This window comes from Paroedura picta, chromosome 2 (genome assembly GCF_049243985.1).
Source record: "Paroedura picta isolate Pp20150507F chromosome 2, Ppicta_v3.0, whole genome shotgun sequence".
Classification (NCBI taxonomy): Eukaryota; Metazoa; Chordata; class Lepidosauria; order Squamata; family Gekkonidae; genus Paroedura; species Paroedura picta.
The window spans coordinates 39,308,832-39,328,849 of record NC_135370.1 but is presented as its reverse complement, the minus strand read 5'-3'; the positions used below and the strand labels follow the sequence as shown (position 1 = coordinate 39,328,849).

At 44.3% G+C, this 20,018-nt stretch overlaps 1 protein-coding gene across 4 annotated transcripts in view; it reads right to left on the bottom strand.

The window, feature by feature from the left end:
• LOC143829273 (sodium channel protein type 2 subunit alpha-like) overlaps nucleotides 1-20,018 on the bottom strand; it is a 131,575-nt gene that overhangs the window by 68,423 nt on the left and 43,134 nt on the right. For all 4 annotated transcript variants that reach the window (XM_077319830.1, XM_077319829.1, XM_077319831.1 and 1 more), the window contains exons 2-4: nucleotides 4,194-4,513; nucleotides 3,000-3,117; nucleotides 2,543-2,633 (exon numbers count right to left, since the gene is read on the bottom strand). In XM_077319830.1, coding sequence (XP_077175945.1) covers nucleotides 2,543-2,633; nucleotides 3,000-3,117; nucleotides 4,194-4,463 — 479 coding nt within the window. In that variant the 5' untranslated portion in view covers nucleotides 4,464-4,513. The remainder of the gene's footprint in view (nucleotides 1-2,542; nucleotides 2,634-2,999; nucleotides 3,118-4,193; nucleotides 4,514-20,018) is intronic.

Sequence of the window (20,018 nt, the reverse complement as noted above, 5' to 3'; positions counted from 1 at the left end):
GGCCGCCAGTGGTGTGGGTGCTGCGGGGGACACGTTTCAGCGCCAGATCCACTCCAGCACAGAAATGTGTCCCTCCCTGGGAAACAAAGCAGTGGCGGAATAGTTCCACCACACGAGGGGGTGAGTTGCTGTTTTTTTTTTTTTAATTTTGCAGGAAGGTGTCCCGGTCCACCCCACCCTGCAGTGCAGCAAAGCACCACAAAGCCAACCGAGGTATTCTCCCCCCCCCCTGGGCCACCGTAGGGCAAGGAGGAGCCGGGCCTCAAAGGCTTGGCTCTTCCCTGTCCACATGGGCCTGATGTGGGACAGGCTCTGGTTGGCTCCCACATTTTCGTAGCCCGAGCTAACTGAAGGCCTGAGCCATGGGGTGGCCAGGAGGGGGTCTGCCCAGCCGCTGCACCATGTGGAAGCAGGGATTTGCTCCACTTCCATATTACTGCCCTCTTAGCCTTTTCCACCTGCACAGAATTGGCCAACATGTGATTTTCCTGCTTCCTCCTGTGGAAATTCCCCCTCTCTGAAATCCTGTTTTTGGAGGAAAGGGGAATAAAATCCCAGGGAACATTTGGGGCTGCTGGGGAAGGGGAGAAATCACTCTCCATGAGCGGGACAACCTGGCACCACAGAAGTGTTAGTCTGGATCCAACCCAAAGGTTCTTCCATCACTGACGTTGAGAAAGACTGGCCTTTACCTGCAATCATATAAGCTCTATTAGAAAACTACGTTGGTGGAAAGGGCCATCAAGTCCCAGTTGGCTTAAGGTGACATTGTAGGGTTTTTCAAGCTAGAGACAACCAGAGGTGGTTCACCATTGTCCGCCTCTGTGTAGTGACCCTGGTCTTCCTTGGTGTCTCTCATCCATGTATAACCAGGGCCACACTGCTTAGCTTCCATGATCTGACAAGACTGGGCTAGTCGGAGCCATTTGTAGCTGTTTGTAAAGATCACTTCATTTAAACAGAAGGGCAGCTGTGGAGAGGTTCTACCAGCTCATGCAATCTCTCCTCCCCTAATGTTCTACTTAATTATTTTTACATTATCTGAATCTGAAAATGGTGTTTTCCACTTTCCTTGGAAGTCAGAATTCCAAACTGGAAACTGTGTTTGACAAGGAAAACTCATGCTTTATTTGAAATGGAAAAACCCAATGATCTGATTATGTATGGGAGGCCGGTCTATGTAAGGCTAAAGGTCCCCAAGAGTTGTTCAGATGGTGACAAGAAGAATTCAGCATCAGGGAATTATCCTTTCTTTGTGGCTGAATGAGTATGTATTATAATAACAATGCATAATAAAGTAAGAGATAAGAAAAGGAAACTGGAACAAGGAGAGCTGGGGATACAAAAGACCACAGCTAATAATATTGCTGTTATTCATTTAATATGCTGCTCTTTCAATGTACATGAAGTATGCCATTTTAAAAATCAGAATAATTTCTCACTCCTGTCTCCTTTGGCATTTGTCCTTGGTATTTGACTCTCCTGTTTCTACAAAAGGCTCCCCTAGGGGTTCATTTTGGCCACTTCCTTTGATCCTTAGATCTCTTTCATTCTCAGGAGTTCTGCTATCCCCTCTGCATTGATAACACCTCAATGTACTTTTCAACCCAAGAAAGGATAGCTCCATATGTACAGCTAATGCAAATAATACTACACGTATCAAGTCCTGTAGTAGTCTGATAATGAGGTAATCTCTGGGCATTCCGCAGGGCCTGTAAAACAGAGCTCTTCTGCCAGGTCTACGGTTGAGGCCAGGCAGCAAGGAAGATCATGGCCCCCCCTGTAGGAGTGGCGGTAGCGAATTCCACCTGCGCCCTCTGTCACCCTTCCCCTCCGGATGTATTATTGGGAGGATTATTAGGACTGGGATGAGAATTGCCACCACATCTCCATCTCCATGGGGCTTTGACTACAGTTTGTAGTTGTTTTTATGTGGCGCAGGGTGGTAAAGCAGCCAACATGCTGTCTGAAGCTTTGCCCATGAGGTTGGGAGTTCGATCCCAGCAGCCGGCTCAAGGTTGACTCAGCCTTCCATCCTTCCGAGGTCGGTAAAATGAGTACCCAGCTTGCTGGGGGGTAAACAGTAATGACTGGGGAAGGAAATGGCAAACCACCCCGTATTGAATCTGCCAAGAAAATGCTAGAGGGCGTCACCCAAGGGTCAGACATGACTTGGTGCTTACACAGGGGATATCTTTACCTTTTTTTTATCCAGACGTTTGTAACCAGTCACGAGCCTTCAGGGAGTGACGTGCAATAAATTGAAACAACAACAACAACAATAATAAACATGCAACCACTGGGACACATGCTGAGTAGTGGCACACAAGACCATTTTGCCCCACCTACAGGGCTGGTTCTCTGCCCAAGATCATCTGCAGTGAGTCATCAGCAGTGCTGCAGGGGTTCAGCTTCCACCTAACAGCTTCACAGGTGAATACTGGTACTTAGGACTGAAAGGATGCCCATCCTTGGTCTAATTCATTCAAAGCCATGTGCCTCGGGGTGGGGGAGGAGAAACAACACACTTTTCTCAACTTACTCGACATGCTTTATCCAATCACGATGTTCACTCAAGGTCATGACTGCACAGTTTGCCAGAATAGTGCACATAATAAGCATGCTGAATAATGTTGGATTATGTTAAGGAGTGGCCAACGACAAACTCCAAACAAGCCATGTCATCGATACAGATGCAAGTCCTTAAGCTACAGAAGCCGAAGTATGTAGCGTGTGCATTTATAAATGCTATCCACATCACAAGCACTGGTCATTTATTTACCTATTTATTAATCAAAAACATCTATAGACCAATCACTGACCCACTTATACATCCAACTTAAAAAAAATTAACAATAAAATAGAAATTTTGTCTTATCTTTGTGGAGGATTTCACTCCTACAGTAATCAAACCAAAATATTCAGTTAGCACTTTGTGTCAGCTACCGTTTTCTAAAGACGCGTTTTAAATGAATATGATTTTTTGTAAAAAGGATATGAGTGCACCAAAATCTTAATAGAAATTCTTCTAAGAATATTGAAAGGACTTAACAGGTACAAGGCAGGTGTGGCACTGAATCTGAAGATAGTCTTCCCTTTGTTCAATACTATAAAAGTCTAAGAACAGAGAGGAGAAAACATGAAACACAGGATTAAACTGTTCAGGCACCTCTTTCAAGACATTTGTTAGGACATTTGGTTCATTTTTAGTCTGTGAAATCTGACCTTGATGCAGGGACTCCAGTATGAATGGAAAGGATATCTGTGACGGGGCAAGAGTTCTGTATTTGCCATTGATCTCTCTTGGCTACCTCCCCTCCCCCACACATGACATGCAAATTCAAACGAACCCTTAAGAATATCTTCCAGGCAAAGGCTACAGTGGAAAGGATAGGGATGAAAGCACCGCTGCGCGATCAGAATTTTGCTCACACTTCTTGGAACATGAGCCTTTATTTGCTGTGTACCAGAATGTTCACAAGGAACTCCCAAAATAAAATGTTTGCGTACTATGTGTGCAAATATTTTTATACGACAAGCGACACATGACTTAGAAAGCAACAAATATTTATTAAGAGCATACTGGTGCCCAAAATAAAGATTTGGGTCACGACGCTGTGGTGGCTAGAAGGCAGTCTAAGATCAGGTTCAAATCTCTACTGTGCTGTTGCAGATCACAGGGTGACCTTGGGCCAGTCAACCACTTTCAGCCTCACAAGAGGATAAAACAGAAGGAAGGGAGAATGGTGTTGTAAACCACTCTGGGCCCCAACTGGGAAGAAAAGTGGGGCATAAATATCTAAATCAGGCTTTCTCAACTAGGGTTTTATGAAACTCTGGGGTTTCTCGATGGCCCTGGAAGGGTTTCCTGAATGGGTGGGAGTTTCCTGAACAGGTGGTATCACTGTATATGGTCATGTTGACCCCCCCCATGGCCAATGATAGGGGGTGGGAGGGGGTGGGAAGGTAAGGGGCCCCAGGTGGGCATTTAACACAGCTATGCATTTAACACAGCTATGCTTCAGTTGGTTCTTATATGCCGCTTTTCTCTACCCGAAGGAGTCTCAAAGCGGCTTACAATCGCTGATCTAAATAAATGTGCGTGTCTAATTCAGTAGCTCTGGTGCTACTCAGGGACAGAATGCACCATCAGAAGATGCCTCTGGGTTTCCTCCATCTTTGGGACTGCTTACTTTTTTGTTCGCATAGTAAGGGTCCAGGTCCTCCAAGGGCTGAGACACCATTCCTGGAGGGATGTCTCCATAAATGAAGGGCAGCTTCTTCCCCGCCTCCAAGTCAGCATTTGGTTTTGGTTTGCTTTCACTGCTGTCGTCATCCTTCTGTTCTTGCTCCGTCTGCTTTGCCTGTTCTTCTGCAATCCGCTGCTCGATGGCCGCGAGGGATTCCTTAGTGAAACGGAAGAAGCATTCGGGTCCGGGCGGTGCCAGCAATGCTTGTGCCATCTTTTCATTCTGCAAATTTTAGATACGGTTAACTCTTATGGAAGAATCACCTATGGAGAGAGGAGGGGAAAAAAAAAACTTATTGGGGAGTTTGGTTTTAAAAAAACTTTGAGAAAATAACAGCAATAAGTAAAGTGAGAGACGGTCTGGAGACTGACATTGAAATACCTACACACCCATGATGCTGATGGATGGAGAAGAAGAAGAAGAGTTGGTTCTTATACCCCGCTTTTCACTGCCCAGAGGAGTCTCAAAGCGGCTTACAATCGCCTTTTCACTTCCTCTCCCCACAACCGACCTCCTGTGAGGCAGGTGGGGCTAAGAGAGCCTCTGACAGGACTTCTCTGTGAGAAGAGCACTATCAGGACTGTGATGAGCCCAAGGTCGCCCAGCTGGCTGCATGAGGAGGAGGAGCAGGAAATCAAACCCTGGTCGCCCGATTAGAAGCTGCCACTCTTAACCACTTAACCGCCACTCTGGATAATTTAGGTCAGTCACTTATTTCAACTGAGTCTACCTCACAGTCTTTTTATGAGAATTTCTATATAGGGTAGCATCTGAAGATGCTCTGGAAAAGTCAACAGATCCAGAATCTTGGTTCTGGCCTTTAAAGACTATTGTATATCTGGGGCCGCCTTTCCTACTATGTTCCCTAAAGTAGCGATCCCCAACCTGTGGGCCACGGACCACATGTGGTCCGTCGGCTAATTGGAGGTGGGCCGCGAAGGACGCCTTCTACCCCCCCCCGGCCCTTTACTTCATCCCCCCCGGCCCTTTACAACACACTTCGGGTGTCATTGTCTCCCATCACTTCCAGATGGGACTATCTCGTTGCAGAGAAACAAGCTCAGGGTTCCCATTGATTTGTCCTTGTCATGAGTTAAAATTTCCATGAAAATAAAATGTTCCTTATGTTCATTGTTGTGGCGTGTCTGTACCTTATTTTGAAGGGATGTTTAAACATTACCATAGCGATCAGAGTGTGTTAGGGCAGTGGTTGAGAGTAGAGGAGTAAACTACCCCCCCCCCCGGGCCTCAGTAAAATTTTCAAGTGTTGAGTGGTCCCCGGTGATAAAAAGGTTGGGGACCACTGTCCTAAAGAATGCTAAGATCAAGTGAACAAAATCTGCTCAGGATCACTGTACCCAAATAAATTAAATTGATCTCAACCAGGGCCAGGGCTTTTTGATCCTGTCCCCCGGCTTGGTGGAATACTCTGCCAAGTGAGATCCGGATCCTGCAGGGCTTGTAAACAGTTTTGCAGGGCTTGTAAAATGGAGTTGTTCTGCCATGCTTATGGTTGAGGCCCTGGAATAACATCTAAAAATCTGCTTGCTTCTCTATCCAAGATTATCTTTCCAAGTCTACCTATTAATCAACATCTTGGGGAACTATACCTTGTCTTCTATCACCCCCCCCCCTTTTTTTAATTGTTCACAGATATGGTGTTGGGAAGGTAGTTTCAAAACCAATTTTAAATCAGTTTTAAACCTGTATGTCCTTATGATGTTTTGATCTGCCCTGAGCCTCTGGGAAGGGCAGACTAGAAATACAATAACATAACGAATAATAAAAAGAACAACATAAAGGCATCCCGAGCTCCTTGGAGGACGGAGTAGAAGAACATATTTTTTTAATTAAGTGATTTATACACCGCCCCTCTCGGACATTGCTGCCTTGGGGCAGTGAACAACAAATTAATTAAGTTAAATAAAACAAATAAAATATACGTAAAAGATAAACTCAAATCAATAAGCTCTAAGACCGCAGTGTGCCCCAACAATGATTACTGAGAACTGACAGTAGTCTCAGCCAGCAGTGTAAGGAGGAGTCAGAGGGAAATGGGGAGGGAGGAGGGACGGGAGGAGGGACAACAAACACAATTGAAATCCCCCCCCCCATCCCCCAAGCAAATTAAACCATTCATGGCACTATGACTCTCTGGGGTGCCCACCTCAAGGTCTGACCACATGCCCTTTCAGAGATCTTAAATGGAACTTTTTGGTAGGCACAAGGAGTTGCAGTAGAAGGGGCGGAGTGGATAAATTTCCATTTATCTTTGGATAGCAGCTGTCATGCCTTGTCTAGCAAACAGCTCACAAGAAATGTCCTCCTCTCATTTCACAGAAAAGCAGGCCAGTGGGAAGCCACCATAGGAGGCAGCATCTACCTCTGAAGGTCAGGAGCTGGGGGAATAACAATGGAGGGAGGCTTTGTGGGAACACGGCCCACAATTTATTTATTTGACATGACCTGCTGGCTCGCAATGGTTCACAACAAAAGGAGAAAACACAATCAAATCATTCAACAACAGTTAAAAAAAACCCAGCCCTTCCCTGGCAGCTCCATTCACCATAACCAAATAACCTGTTCTGGTGGCAAGCTGTTCTGGATACAATAGCTGTTCTATATATCTTAAAACAACTTAAAAAAATCTAGACAAGCTTTTGTTGCCATCCTTTTCCAGGTACTACATGGCCAAAGGAATGAGCCTCAGAGTCCCAAAAGCACTCAGGGACCAGCCTCATAGTCCCAAAAGCACTCCAGGGTGATATTTACAACAGTGCTAACGAGAGTTACTCCATTCTGAACCCACTTAAATAAATGGGTTTGTACTGGACTAGTGTACCTTTCCCTGGTTTGTTTTCTTAAGTTGTATTGGTATTTTAGTAAGCTGCTTTGGGCTCCCATTGGGTATAAAAGAATGGCAAGACACTAAATAATAATTAAAAAGATACATTTAAAAAGTGTGTTATTTTTTAACATGTAAAGAAAATCTGTCACTATTTTTGGAAGGATTTCAACAATGCTTAATTTAATCAGAATAAAATTAAATGACCTCTATCTACACAGCCCTTGGGGTGACGCCCTCTAGCGTAGAGGGCGTCACTTCAAGGGTCAGATATGACCCGGTGCTTGCACAGGGGATACCTTTACCTTTACACAGTATCATGTCCTCCCTCATTCCATGCCATGTATTCTAGTAACAGGCAAACCAATGTTCCAGGAGCCATTGGGCTCAATCTGTGCATCGTCAGGAAAGAATCAGTAGGCCGACAATTGACATCAGTAAGATATAGTCTATGATTTTCTTTCCTTCTGGTTTTCCCCAGAAAAGGAAAAGTATAAAAGGCCTTGTAAACATGTACATGTAAACCAAGTTCCAACCAGTTGCTCAAGTTCAGTTCCTATATAAGAGACAATGCACACTGCATGAACTTGATCTTTTCTGAAAGATTCCATGCAAGAAATGTGATTCTTCATTATGGATACTTGTCCTTAAGTGAACCTCATTCATTTTAAACAGCTCCTCTACAGGAAGCAAATCAGGACTTTAAAATAATGAGCAGAGAAAAAAATATATCTGAGAAATGAAATCACCCCTTGCTAGAACAGTGTATTCCTACAAGTCTCTGTTGAATAAGAATTATCTTAGTTTCCCAAAACTGAATTAGAATCAAAACAGATTTTTAGGTTGTGTTAGACCAGATGTCAAATTCATACTACACCACGATGCCAATATGCATGTTTTCATACAACACTGTGGCTTTATTTTTGGATGTGCTGTTCCTCAGAAAGCTCTTATACATTCTGTATTATACATCAGGGGTAGTCAACCTGTGGTCCTCCAGATGTTCATGGACATCTGGAGGACCACAGGTTGACTACCCCTGTTATACATTTGTTTTATTTGGAACATTTTAATGCCACCTACCCACCCACTCTGGGTCTACAAAGTGGCAAACATATAAACATTTAAACAACTGAAATGCAACAATTCAATTAACAACACATAAACAACAAAGCCAATACCATTATCAGGGTTATCCCAGACAAAACGGAAGAAGTCTTCACCTGCGGGCAGAAAACACCAATAGAGGGAGCTGGACAAACCTCCCCGGGGGAGGGAGTTCTAACATTGTGGTGCCATGAGAAAGAAGGCTCTTTCTGGGGTGGGCACATATCTAGCCTAAAAGGGTAGGGACAACCAAAGTGGGGCCTCCAAGGAGGACCAGAATGAGCAGGTTAGGTTTATATGGAACTCAGAAGGAGGAGCAATCATGTTATTTATTTAATTATATTTATATACCGCCCGTCCCTGAGACTCAGGAAATGTAACTTTCATTTAAGCACCGTGAACGTCTTTAAAAATATCAGTGGATTTTGATCCCCACCCTCCTACATTCCCCTATATTTTGCATATTCCAAACCACCTCCTGTGCTGCCCCGACAGATACATCCATTCTGGATGACAACTTTTACAAGCCTCAAAACATGATCTAATGCCATGTAATTAAGTGCAATGTTATCTGTCCAAACTAAAGCTTTTTTAAGTATGTGTGTGTGTGGTTTTTTTTTTGCAAAGTCTAAGTACAGTGAAGGCAAATTTTTCCTAGCTAAACTAACAGTCGTCTTATTTTCCAGCTGTAATCTAAGCATCATCATTTTAAATAAATCTACCGACAAAGATTCTCTTCCCTTAAGTGGAACATCCACATAAGGGGCGGGGATCCTTGGTCCCTGCCTCCTCCTCGCCTGAATCGAATTGCACCGAACCGCACCAAATTGGCCCGGCCTGGCCCATCCACTCCTCTATCTACTCCCAGATCACCAATCTCCAGGGCTGTTAGCACTCTCCAGCTCCACCTGGTGTCTGTCTGCCCCCTTTTCTCTTTTTAAAACATTTTATTAGTTACCATTAATAATATAGAAAAAAAAACAAAGAAATAAGGGAAAGAAAATCAGGTTGCTACAGATTCCACCTTAACATTATTAATATGGTACATTATAAAACTGCTCATTCACAAAGTCCAAATACAGGTGCCAATATTTCTGATATTCTTCTGGCAGTCTTCTATTTACTAAGCTTGTCAGTTTTGCGACCTTACTCAGTTGTCAATCTTGTCAAGCCAGTCACTCCCGATGTGCTTTCTTGCTTCCAGTTCCAGGTTATTACTAGTCTGGCCGTGGTTGTAGCACAGAAAAACAATTCCTTTCTGTCTGGCCCATTCTGATCTGGCTTCTCAGAGCTGCTGGAGCCCCCCTTTTGCTTCCAGATGTGCCTCAGGGATTTCCTCATGAGGAGGACTTCCTGAACTTCCTGGCAAGTGTGTCCCTTCACTAGCCTGCTCCTGTGACACACAGCCTCTCCAGAAAGTCCCCAAAGATCCCTCCTGAGATTCTGTTCTGCAACAATCAGACAGCAACAGAAAGGGCTTATGCTGTAATTTTTAAGAACTTGGTGGAAAATGTAATGATTCTCAGAAAGCTCCCGCCCCAGCAATTCCATAATTTCCAAAGTAGAAGTCCTGCGAGTTTCTGCTTTAAAGTGAGTTGATCCCACACTTGCAGCTTTTTTGGCACAAAGCTGGGAGATGGGCCAGGCTGTGCAATGTCCAGGTCACTGGATAAAGAGGTTAGATAGATTGGCAAAGGGTCCGATCTCTTCAGGTAGGATGCTGAGTGTGAATGATACTCGCTGTGGCTGCCTGCTGGTCGCTCGATAACAACAAGGAGATTTCAAGCAATTAGTGGAGGACTCCCGTCAGGGCCTGACTTTGTCGTGGGTGTGCCCTGCACATTACCACAGCAGAGAATATACCAGGGACTCTCTTTGCTCCAGAGCATCAATTAGACGGAGAGATCCCCAAAAGGATGCTGTCTCCAGGTAATTTGACACAAGCTGCATGCAGCTCATGTGCTGGTCTTTTCGTATCTTGCAGGCTGTTTTTCATTTACAGAAACTGCAGCTGGATAGGCAGAAACTGATTTCTGCAAGAAGGAAGAAACACTGACATGTTTTATTAGGGGTAACTGATTGGAGTCAAACATGCCATTGGTATCAAACGTGAAAGACAGATGAAAATATAAACTGGAAATTGTAATCTGGCTTGAAATCAATGCCTGGCTCTGTTTTTTTAGGCCATTATTTTTCCTGTTGTCAATTACAACAAGGCAAGTTCAGGAAGCAGTACAACACAGCCATTCAGATCTTCAAGATGTTTACAGCCTTGAGCACTCTTGCACAATGAACCAGAAATGGCTCCCTCTGAATTCATCTCTGAGAATTCTCAGTAATGATGTTCAGATTGGCCTATACCTCACAGAGATCATCAGCATGGAATGTGGCGCTCTAAGAGTGATGGCTGAGTTGGAACAGCTGATTACAAAACAAAAAGATAAATGTACCACTTCGGTTAGAAACAAAAGAACTGAGAAAATGTATAATTAAATGGATGCAGAATGTTAGGGAGCAAATAATTAAGACAGAAATGGGAATGGTTCTGAGGGGAAAAAAATTAAGTTCACAGCCAGTTAGGCATGAAGAGAAAATTGATGTTTTTTTCAGATGGTATCTTATGCAAAAGGATATTGAGAAAGGAGATAAAAACAACAAAGGAAAATGCTGGGAAGTCAAAGTACATAATTTTATCAGATGCGGTGGACTTGTAAAAAGAAATTCGAGAAGGAAATACATAGACAGTTTATTTCTCCAATGTTTTTGTGAACTACAATTGAATTCAAGGGGACTGACTAGCTGTTTTAGCAAAGAATTATCATCTGGCATCATATGGATGTTGTGACACAGTTTACTAATTTACCATAATTAGCTTTTGCCTTATATTTCCACTGTTATGATGGTAGTTCATTAGTCTGAGGAAGCGTGCATGCACTCGAAAGCTCACAGTTAGAATAAATCTTTGTTGGTCTTAAAGGTGCTATTGGACCCTGATTTTGTTGTACATATGGGATAGAGCAACATAGAAGGGACCAAATGCATTTCGAACCCAAGGGGTCTTCCTCAGTGGTCAAATTGTTATGAGAAATGCACTCATGCTGGGTGGCAAAGAAAAATCTGTTCGCCGCTGCTCCAACTAGTCTTCTATTATAAAAAATATATATCTGATTTGGAGCCCTCCCTCTAAAATATGCACTTCCAGAGGCCACCACCCTCTCATTTTCCCTCCTCTCAGTCACCAGTACATTCCCACATATGTCAGAAAAAGCTTTGTCCAAGAATCATGCACTGTTCAATAAGGCAATCCATCCTGAATAACAGCTGTATCATTTACATCAGAGCAGATTTCCAACAGCTAAATCCTACCTGTCTCCAGAAAAAGCTGGAGGAACAAACAGGACATGAACAATTACCAGAAATACTTTTAACACAATACCCTCTGTACCTTTAGATGGCAGTCAGACACCATACAACTAGTGTTTTGAGGTGATGAACAGGAAGAACAGGATTAGATTTGTAGGAATGGAGAAAGGGGGGGGGCTTAACACTGTAATTTTGCAAAAGGGGATATTGGTAGCTTCTCTAAACTCCCCCCATGGGCATTAAATAGTCTCTCCTTGAGCCAGGCCTCACTTTTAGTTCTGCCATATTTGGAATCTACCACCAATATAATACATTGCATTAACTCCCTGTAAGACTGGCCATCTGAATAGACCTATTCCTCGGTAATAAATACAAGTTCTTGGGGGTCTTATCCTGTTGCCCTGATGTCTCATATGTATGAACTGCATTTAGGAGACCGTTTTGGGTCCAGTCCGTTGGCAGAAGGTTGAGCTAGATATCACTATGGGTTGAATTACACAGGATGGCACTTCTGTCTAAACACCATGTAAAACTCCTTTCTTCACAAATGCTCCACTCAGCCTCAGGATAACCTTACTTTCCTTCAGTAAAAACAGTCTTTTTCTTCCCAGGATTGATCTTCTTTAGCTATTTTCTGTCATCTTCTTCTGTCAGCTACATCATTTTACCCTGCTGTTTTAATGGGTTTGTTTTCTTGCTAGTCTGTGGAGAACTGGCAAATGGCACCGATATCAAAATATCAGAGTTGACCAAGGCCAGCCCCCTGCTTAACTCAGGAAATTCAACATTTCTAACTGTCAATGCTGTCAATGCTTTGTCTGAAGATTTCCAGTGAGCTTCCCCTCTAGGAAAGTGGCTCCTTTGTTAATGGCACTTTCTGTTTACATCTGAGAACACATACATAGAGTTGCATTGTAAGGTTTTGCTGGTTTGGATTTTAGGACAGCTCTGGACTTTCTAAAACAGTGGCGTACTTCAGACGTGGCCAGAAAACAAGACAAACAAAACCCCTCCATTGGTACATCAGTGAGCCTGTGGAATCCTCTGGGTTTTACTCTACTCCCATCATGTCCTCATTCTAATGAATAATTTCTGCTCATATGGCAAATGGTCCTTCCTCATTATGTCAGAACATAAATTATGTTTTTCTTCCTCCCCTCACAAATCAGGGCTCAAAACCAGGATTGTATGGTTTGTATAAAAGAGAACAAACCTTTTATCCTGTTCCATCACTATTTCTTCAGTAGCTGAGGTGCTGTTACAGTGAAAAGAGACCGAACAGGGAAGGATACATAGGCAGGTGGTGCTGATGGTTGTGGTTCAGATCAGTGGTCCCCAACCCCTGGTCCGGGGACCGGGACCGGTCCGTAGATCAGTCGATACCGGGCCGTGGCTCCTGCTTGTCCTCCTCCCCGGCTGCTGCCTCAGGGGCTGCCCTGCCACTCTGCTGCCAGCTTACCTTTGGTGCTCTCCAGCGGCCACCATGGCTGGGGCTCCCCCTCGGCATGGCACTGTGCAGCTGCTGCTGGCAGCACCCCCCAGTGGGCAGTGGGAAGTCAGGGGCACTGGCGGGAAAGCAAGTGGAACAGGGGCTCAGGCGGCGCCTACATCCCTTGGCAAAACTCCCCCCCCCCTCCCGGGCCTCAGTAAAATTGTCAAACGTTGACCAGTCCCCGGTGATAAAAAGGTTGGGGACCACTGGTTCAGATTAGAACTCAGGAAACAACCTACAAAACAACCCACCTCCAAATCTCAAGGAACATTCCTGACCTAGGGTTCATCAACCCACCCAAATCAGCATTATTTTCCCTGCTGCAATTGCCTGTGATGGCTACTCCCAAAGCATTCCACCCTTCTCAGAGGGAAAACTGCAAACCTCACATGACTTACTGTGTTAATGAGAAACAGATGATACTAAATGGGAGGGTGTCCGGGCGAGGATGGAGAGTTAGGGACCAACGGATACGAACGCGGGGAGGGAGGCTGTAGAGAGGCGCCCGGACTTCAAACCTGGAATGAGGACGCTAAAAGCAAGGGACTTATAGCAGCCAAACCGGTCCTCGCGTTGAGTGCCCAGCCAGCCCGGGAAGGGGGTGGGGAGAAAGGGAGTTGTGGTCAGCTGTACCTCCCCGCTCGCTCACCCCGAGGAAGGGCCCACCCGAGAAGTCGCCGGCGCTGGAACCTAGAAAGAAACGCTTACCTGAAAGTCTAAAGGAACTTCCAGACGCCGACGAGCGACTAGGACGGAAGGGCGGCGGCGGCAAGACGGGTTATGTAGGGGGGCGGGATCCAAGGCGGGGGATATAAGGTGGGGAATACACCTGGGTGGGGGGTTGGTGTGGATGAGAGAAAAGGACGTTGCGAGTGTACGGGGAAGAGAAAATAAAAGACGGTGTTTGGAAAATCCAGCAGACTTTGTGTGTGTGTCGGAAGAAGAGGGGATGCCACGGCTGAGAAGGGTGAACCCCACGGAGGGGCCGGGAAGAGCCCCACAGAGGGACTCAGCAACTATTATAAAAGTAGCAAAGTTTTTACTGGCAATTTTAAATGAAAATCTTTTACGATAGATTTTATATCTGGAACTGTTTAAAATTTTCGTTTTTTGCTTTGCAATTTTAGGCCAATGAAGGTACTCTGAATCTGAATCTGGATCCTTCAGGGCGATGGGAAACCTGACTGAAATGGGTCAAGGGCTGAAGTTTCCTCCAGGAATGTTGATATTTGGTCTGCAGCAGCCCTTTCAGCCATCTTCCCCAGAAACGCTAAATTCGAGACGGGGCAGTAGTTGTCAGGCTCCTGTGGGCCCAGGGATGTTTTTTTGAGCAACGGGCATACCACATCCTCTTATAAACCCTCGGGGAATTCTCCTGTTGAAAGGGAGAGGTTGATTATTTCCCGGAGGGGGGGGGGGGCCCAATTCTTATGTCTGTTGTTTTTAAGAGCCATGATGGGCAAGGGTCCAATGGGCAAGTGGCTGGCCTCGTTGCTGTTAGCATCCTGTCCACTTTGGCTAATGAGAGTAATCTGAAGTAACTCAGTGTTCTCTTCAAGGATGGCTGAGGGGCCTCTAGTTCGTTTTCTGTGTCCAAAGTTGGAGGGAGGTTGTGGCGGAGAGTCAAGATTTTGTCTGCAAAACGACTCGCAAATGCCATCCCATGCACAATTTTATAAACCTGTCATGTCCCCTCCCTCAATTGTGAGAACTGTCCACTGATTCCTACTCTTTTCTCCCTGTCATTTGACCAGTTTTTAATCCATAATATAATTCTCTACTTTTTTTCTCACACAAGGTTGTACGTCAGGCTGCTTGTCCAATGCTTGAGCCAAGGCCAACTTAACAGCATTATGGGCTCTACCTACACAACCATTCACAGGAATAAAAACATAAATTATCGATAAAATAAAACATATTTATCATTATCTCCAACAAACTCTGTGTTCAGAAGAAAAGTTGTTTTTTATACCCCACTTTTCACTGCCTGAAGGAGTTTTAAAGCAGCTTACAATCACCTTCCCTTCCTCTCCCCACAACAGACACCCTGTGAGGTAGGTGGGGCTGAGAAAGCCCTGACAGAGAACAGCACTGTGAGAACAGCACTATCAGGACTGCGAAAAGCCCAAGGTCACCCAGCCGGCTGCATGTGAAGGAGCCGGGAATCAAAGCTGGCTCAGCGTATCAGAAGCTACACTACTCACCAGATTAGAACCACTACACACCACGCAGTGCCGCAAAGGTTACTCAACACAAACATTTGGACAATATAACATGAGCCTTGAACTTGACAAACAAAAAATGTCAACGTATAAATGGTACTCAATTGGTAAATTATGCAGGCAGAGACGGCACAGTATGAAATTACTATGAATTATTTATTATTAATCAAGTGAAATTTCTTTGCAGAGAATTGCTTTATAAGATGACTTCATATCAACAGCTTGTTCATCCCCACACCACAAACATACAGACTCGTAGGGAGCCCCTCTGCCCATGTATTAAGATAGCCCCACCTTGAGCATCAGACAACTATCACAGAGAGACCCTGGAGCTTGACCATGGCTACTTCAAATCTTTTTGCAACTACTGTGTCCATGTTGTTAGCGATGATTTATGATGCAGATCTCACCCAGCACAAACACATAAACTGGCCAGAAAGAACAAAAAACAAAACAAAAGAATGTCCTGTTCTGTGATCCAAAATCACAGAGCTTTGCATACCCACAAAAAAGGCCAGGGTATCTTTTATTCAACAACCTTTTCATTGAAAAAAACATGTAATCAATGAATAATTTAACGCCACACAATGTAGGTTCCACCAAGATGTGCAGTGCCTGTACAGGATCTGATGTATACTGTACAATATTTCTGAATTATTAATCTAACAAAGAGATTTCGCCTCTCTTGTTGCTGAAAGGGCCCCAATCTGGTTGATCTAACAATGCACTTGAAGGAGATGTATCAGCAACTGAAACAATTATTTTGATATATGGAACATAACGTTGAGAGGAAACAAATAATTCACTCAGAAACTCAATTCAGAGGTGACAAGAGAACTAATTATGGCTAGCGTTATGCAGGCCTGCAAGGCCTCCGTCTCGTCAGTAATCAGCTGGCGGGGGTGGGGTGGGGGGTGAGGGGAGGCCTAGGCCAGCATCGCAACCATGTTACCAGTAATGTGGCATAGTCACTTCTAGCATGGTGTGGGACAGTCTGGTATTTGGGCAAAAAATCTATAATAAAATAATGTAATCATGTCACTTCTGGTGCAGTGAAGACACTGCATTGCCAGTGATATCACTGCATAGGCCTCTCTTTGCTGCCAGTAACTCCCGCACACACCCCTGTCAAGTTGTGACCTGTTAACCCTAGGGTTAATTCTTGTTAATGGCAGTACATTGAACCAAGATGTGATTATTAACTACTGTCTTAAGAGCCAGCTTGGTGTAATGGTTAGGAGCCGCGGCGTCTAATCTGGAGAACCAGGTCTGATTCCACACTCCTCCGCAGGCAGCCAGCTGGGTGACCTTGGGCCAGTCACAGTTCTCTCTGAGCTCTCTCAGCCCCACCTATCTCACAGGGCGTCTACTGTGGGGAGAGGAAGGGTAGGTGATTGTAAGCCGCTTCGAGACTCCTTCGGGTTGTAAAAAGTAGGATACAAAAAGCAAGCTCTTCCTCTTAACTGTGGCTTTGTGTGATGTACGGATGAAGACATCCTGGCTTAATCGTGGCCTGTTCCCATATATTGCCCTTATCACATGATATTCTGGGATATCGTCTGGTGAAAGCAAGACGGAGCCCCTCCCCACTCACAGCTACTTCTGATTTTCTACGCAGAGAGAGACCTCACAGCATTCAAATCTCTGTTCAGATTCTCTGTGGTTTTCAAGTGCAGAAAAGGTAAAGTAACAATTGCAGCATCAGACTAGGAGTTGAGAAACTACTATTGAGAAAAGTCTATTCAACCATAAAGCTTTTTGGGTTGCCTCGAGCCAGATTTTGGGGGAGAGAATCATGTGCAACGCCCTGAGGTCCTCTGAAGAAGCACGACAAAACTGTGACTTCAGCACCCTCTGTGGTTTAATGGGAATGCAACACACATTTAGTTATTATCTTATTTATTTGTTGGTTGGCAAGCCGGCTCAGGGAGCTTTACCATATGTATGTTATATACTGTTTAAAATCCCAGTTAAAATCATATTAAAGCTAAAAGCTCCGTTTCTGCCCCCTTCTTAGTCGGTCTACTTCCTCCCGTAATGTTAACAGCAGGAATGACCCGGAAGAGAATGGAGGGAGGATCCTAGATTTTGCTGGCTGTGCTAGCTGATGACTTGTTCTGGCCTCAACCAAACACCTGGTGTTATGGCATCGTTTTGTAATTCCATCAGGGCCCAGGTCTCAGTTGGCAGCTTGTTCTACCAGGTTGCGGCCATGACCAAGAAGGTCTGAGCCCTGGCTAAGGCCAGACACACTTATTTTGGGCTGAGACCATCAACATATTGATATTTGATGATCTTAACATCCTTCTGTGGACATACTGGGATAGATGGTCCTTTAGATACTCAGGGCACAGACGGCGTATGGCCTTGGAAGGTTGAAACCAAAACCTTAAACCTGATCAAGAATTCAACTGGCAAACAGTGCCACTGTTGGAGAGAAGGTCATATATGGGTTTCCCACGGTGTCCTAGTAAGGTGCATTTTGTACCTGAGCCTCCATCGTGAGAGAGGCATTGAAGACCACTCCCAAGTTCCTGATGTTCACGATTCTGAATCACACTTCTCCCCTCCATACCTCTTCCGAGTTCACAGTCTGCAAATTCTTGGACACTGACTTTAAATGTCAATTTAATTTTGGCATGCACCAAAGGGAATGCTTTTTGACCATGCATAGTTCTTCAGCGATCAGCTCTTCTTTTGCGATAGAACACAGCAAACCATTTATTTACACTCACAGTCTCCCATCTAAGTAAATGCCCTATCCTTGGCTCATGCTAATTTTAGGATTTATCTAACCTAAACTCTTCACATTATCTCTACATGTTTCTGAAAGCCAATTCCCTTTGGGGTTGCACAAAGGATGGAGAGCATGAGCACTGGACTGCTCCCTTGATGGATCCTGCTCTGATTTACAACATCAGAGCACTTTACAGAAATGACCTGGGGGATGCATCACAGTTTATGTAGCAATGTTGGCTCGTATCCAGCCACTCTGCTCAGCACCTGAGGAACAGCCTCCTCCCTCAGAGGAAGATTCCACAGGCTGGGAGAAGGCTTCAGAGTGAGTCCACGTCTGCCACAGTTACATGAGTGTTGTGGTGTAATCTGATGTTCTAAACGCATAAAGTGTGAAAGGTAGGTGCATCCTGCCAACACAAAAAGGATCTGTTAGGGGCCACAGCTCTCTCACAAGTGGCCACTTCATGTTTGGAGACGTGCATCATCCTTTTCTATTTTACATGTTCAACTCGGCAAACATTCATGTAACACCGTCACTGCTGAGATAAACATCGCCGCTGTACAAAGCAAACCTTATTTGCCTTTCTGCAGCAAACTGCTCCCTTGTCGTTGTGAATCAGCTCCAGTGAAGCTGTGCCAACATAATATTCTGCAACCCTTGCCTTGTATAATTACAAATGGAGGCTATTAAGGTGATTTAAAGAGACAGATAACGAAAGAGCTCACAACGTAATCCAAGCTAGGCTGCGCCCGATTCAAAATGTTATTTTTGTTTTTCATAAGCTGGAGGAACTGTAGCTTTAACCTCCGGTTTATCTTTCAAAGGCTTTTGCCAACCTGTCACAATGCACCATCTTCAAAATACAGAAGGTGCGTCATTACTTTTGTAACACAATCATGCACTTTGGACGAAACACAATTCTTTGTGCAAGCGTGCCTGAATTAAACAGTTTAAGTCATCAGCTTCACAATTTAAAACGTATGCCCAGCCAGGATGTTGTTTACAGATTGTTTGTTCAAGTTGCGTTCACTTTACATGCGACATTTCCATCCGTCTGCATTATGTACACTGAAAGTACATCATCTAAGAGAGGCCGATGAAAGCTTTGAAACACATGTAAATGAAGCAAGGAGCAAGCACCTGGTCAGAGATCTTTGTGACATTTACGTCTCTTCAGTGCAGTCTAGGTACCCAGCAGGTCTTGGATGCTTGGGTCCGTACTCCAGCACTTGGACTGTTTTCTAGAACATTCTGCTGAGCCCTTGGTTTTTTCGAAAGGTTGCCAATTTTATTTCAAATTGGCACACACATGATTACTGAGCACCTGAATATTTGTAGGAACTCTGCTGCTGTTCCCATTACAGTTGTGTGATTTTGTTCAGTTTAGCAAAAAAAGAGAAAAAATCAGTGTAAATGGGGGGGGGGGCGGGTTGGTATCCCCCAAATTTGAACCCTGGTGTTGGGGAAGTCTTTCTGCGGATTCCATGGACAGCAAAAGTCACAAACAAGGAAATACCACAGTGCATAAAGTCTGATATATCACTGGTAGGCAAAATCACAAAACTCCCGCTCACTTACTTTGGCCGTAACATGCAATCCAACTCAGTGGAGAAAGCACTTATGCTAGAATTGGTCAGTTAAAAAAGCTAATCAGGCCGACAAAGAACACGGCGATTGGACATAATCTAGATGGATACCGGCCAGAATCATATATATATGTGTGTGTGTGTGTGTGTGTGTGTGTGTATGTATATATATGTGTGTGTATGTGTATGTGTATGTGTATGTGTATGTGTATGTGTATGTATATGTGTATGTATATGTGTATGTATATGTATATATATATATGTATGATTCAGTTGGACAGATAACATATGAGATATTGCTTACTGCATATTCCTATTAAGAACTAAACTAAAGGACACCACTAGCAGAGCTGTTGGGTAGTAACGTTCTAATTCCTACTGATAAGAGATATGACAGGATAAGGCTACTAGAA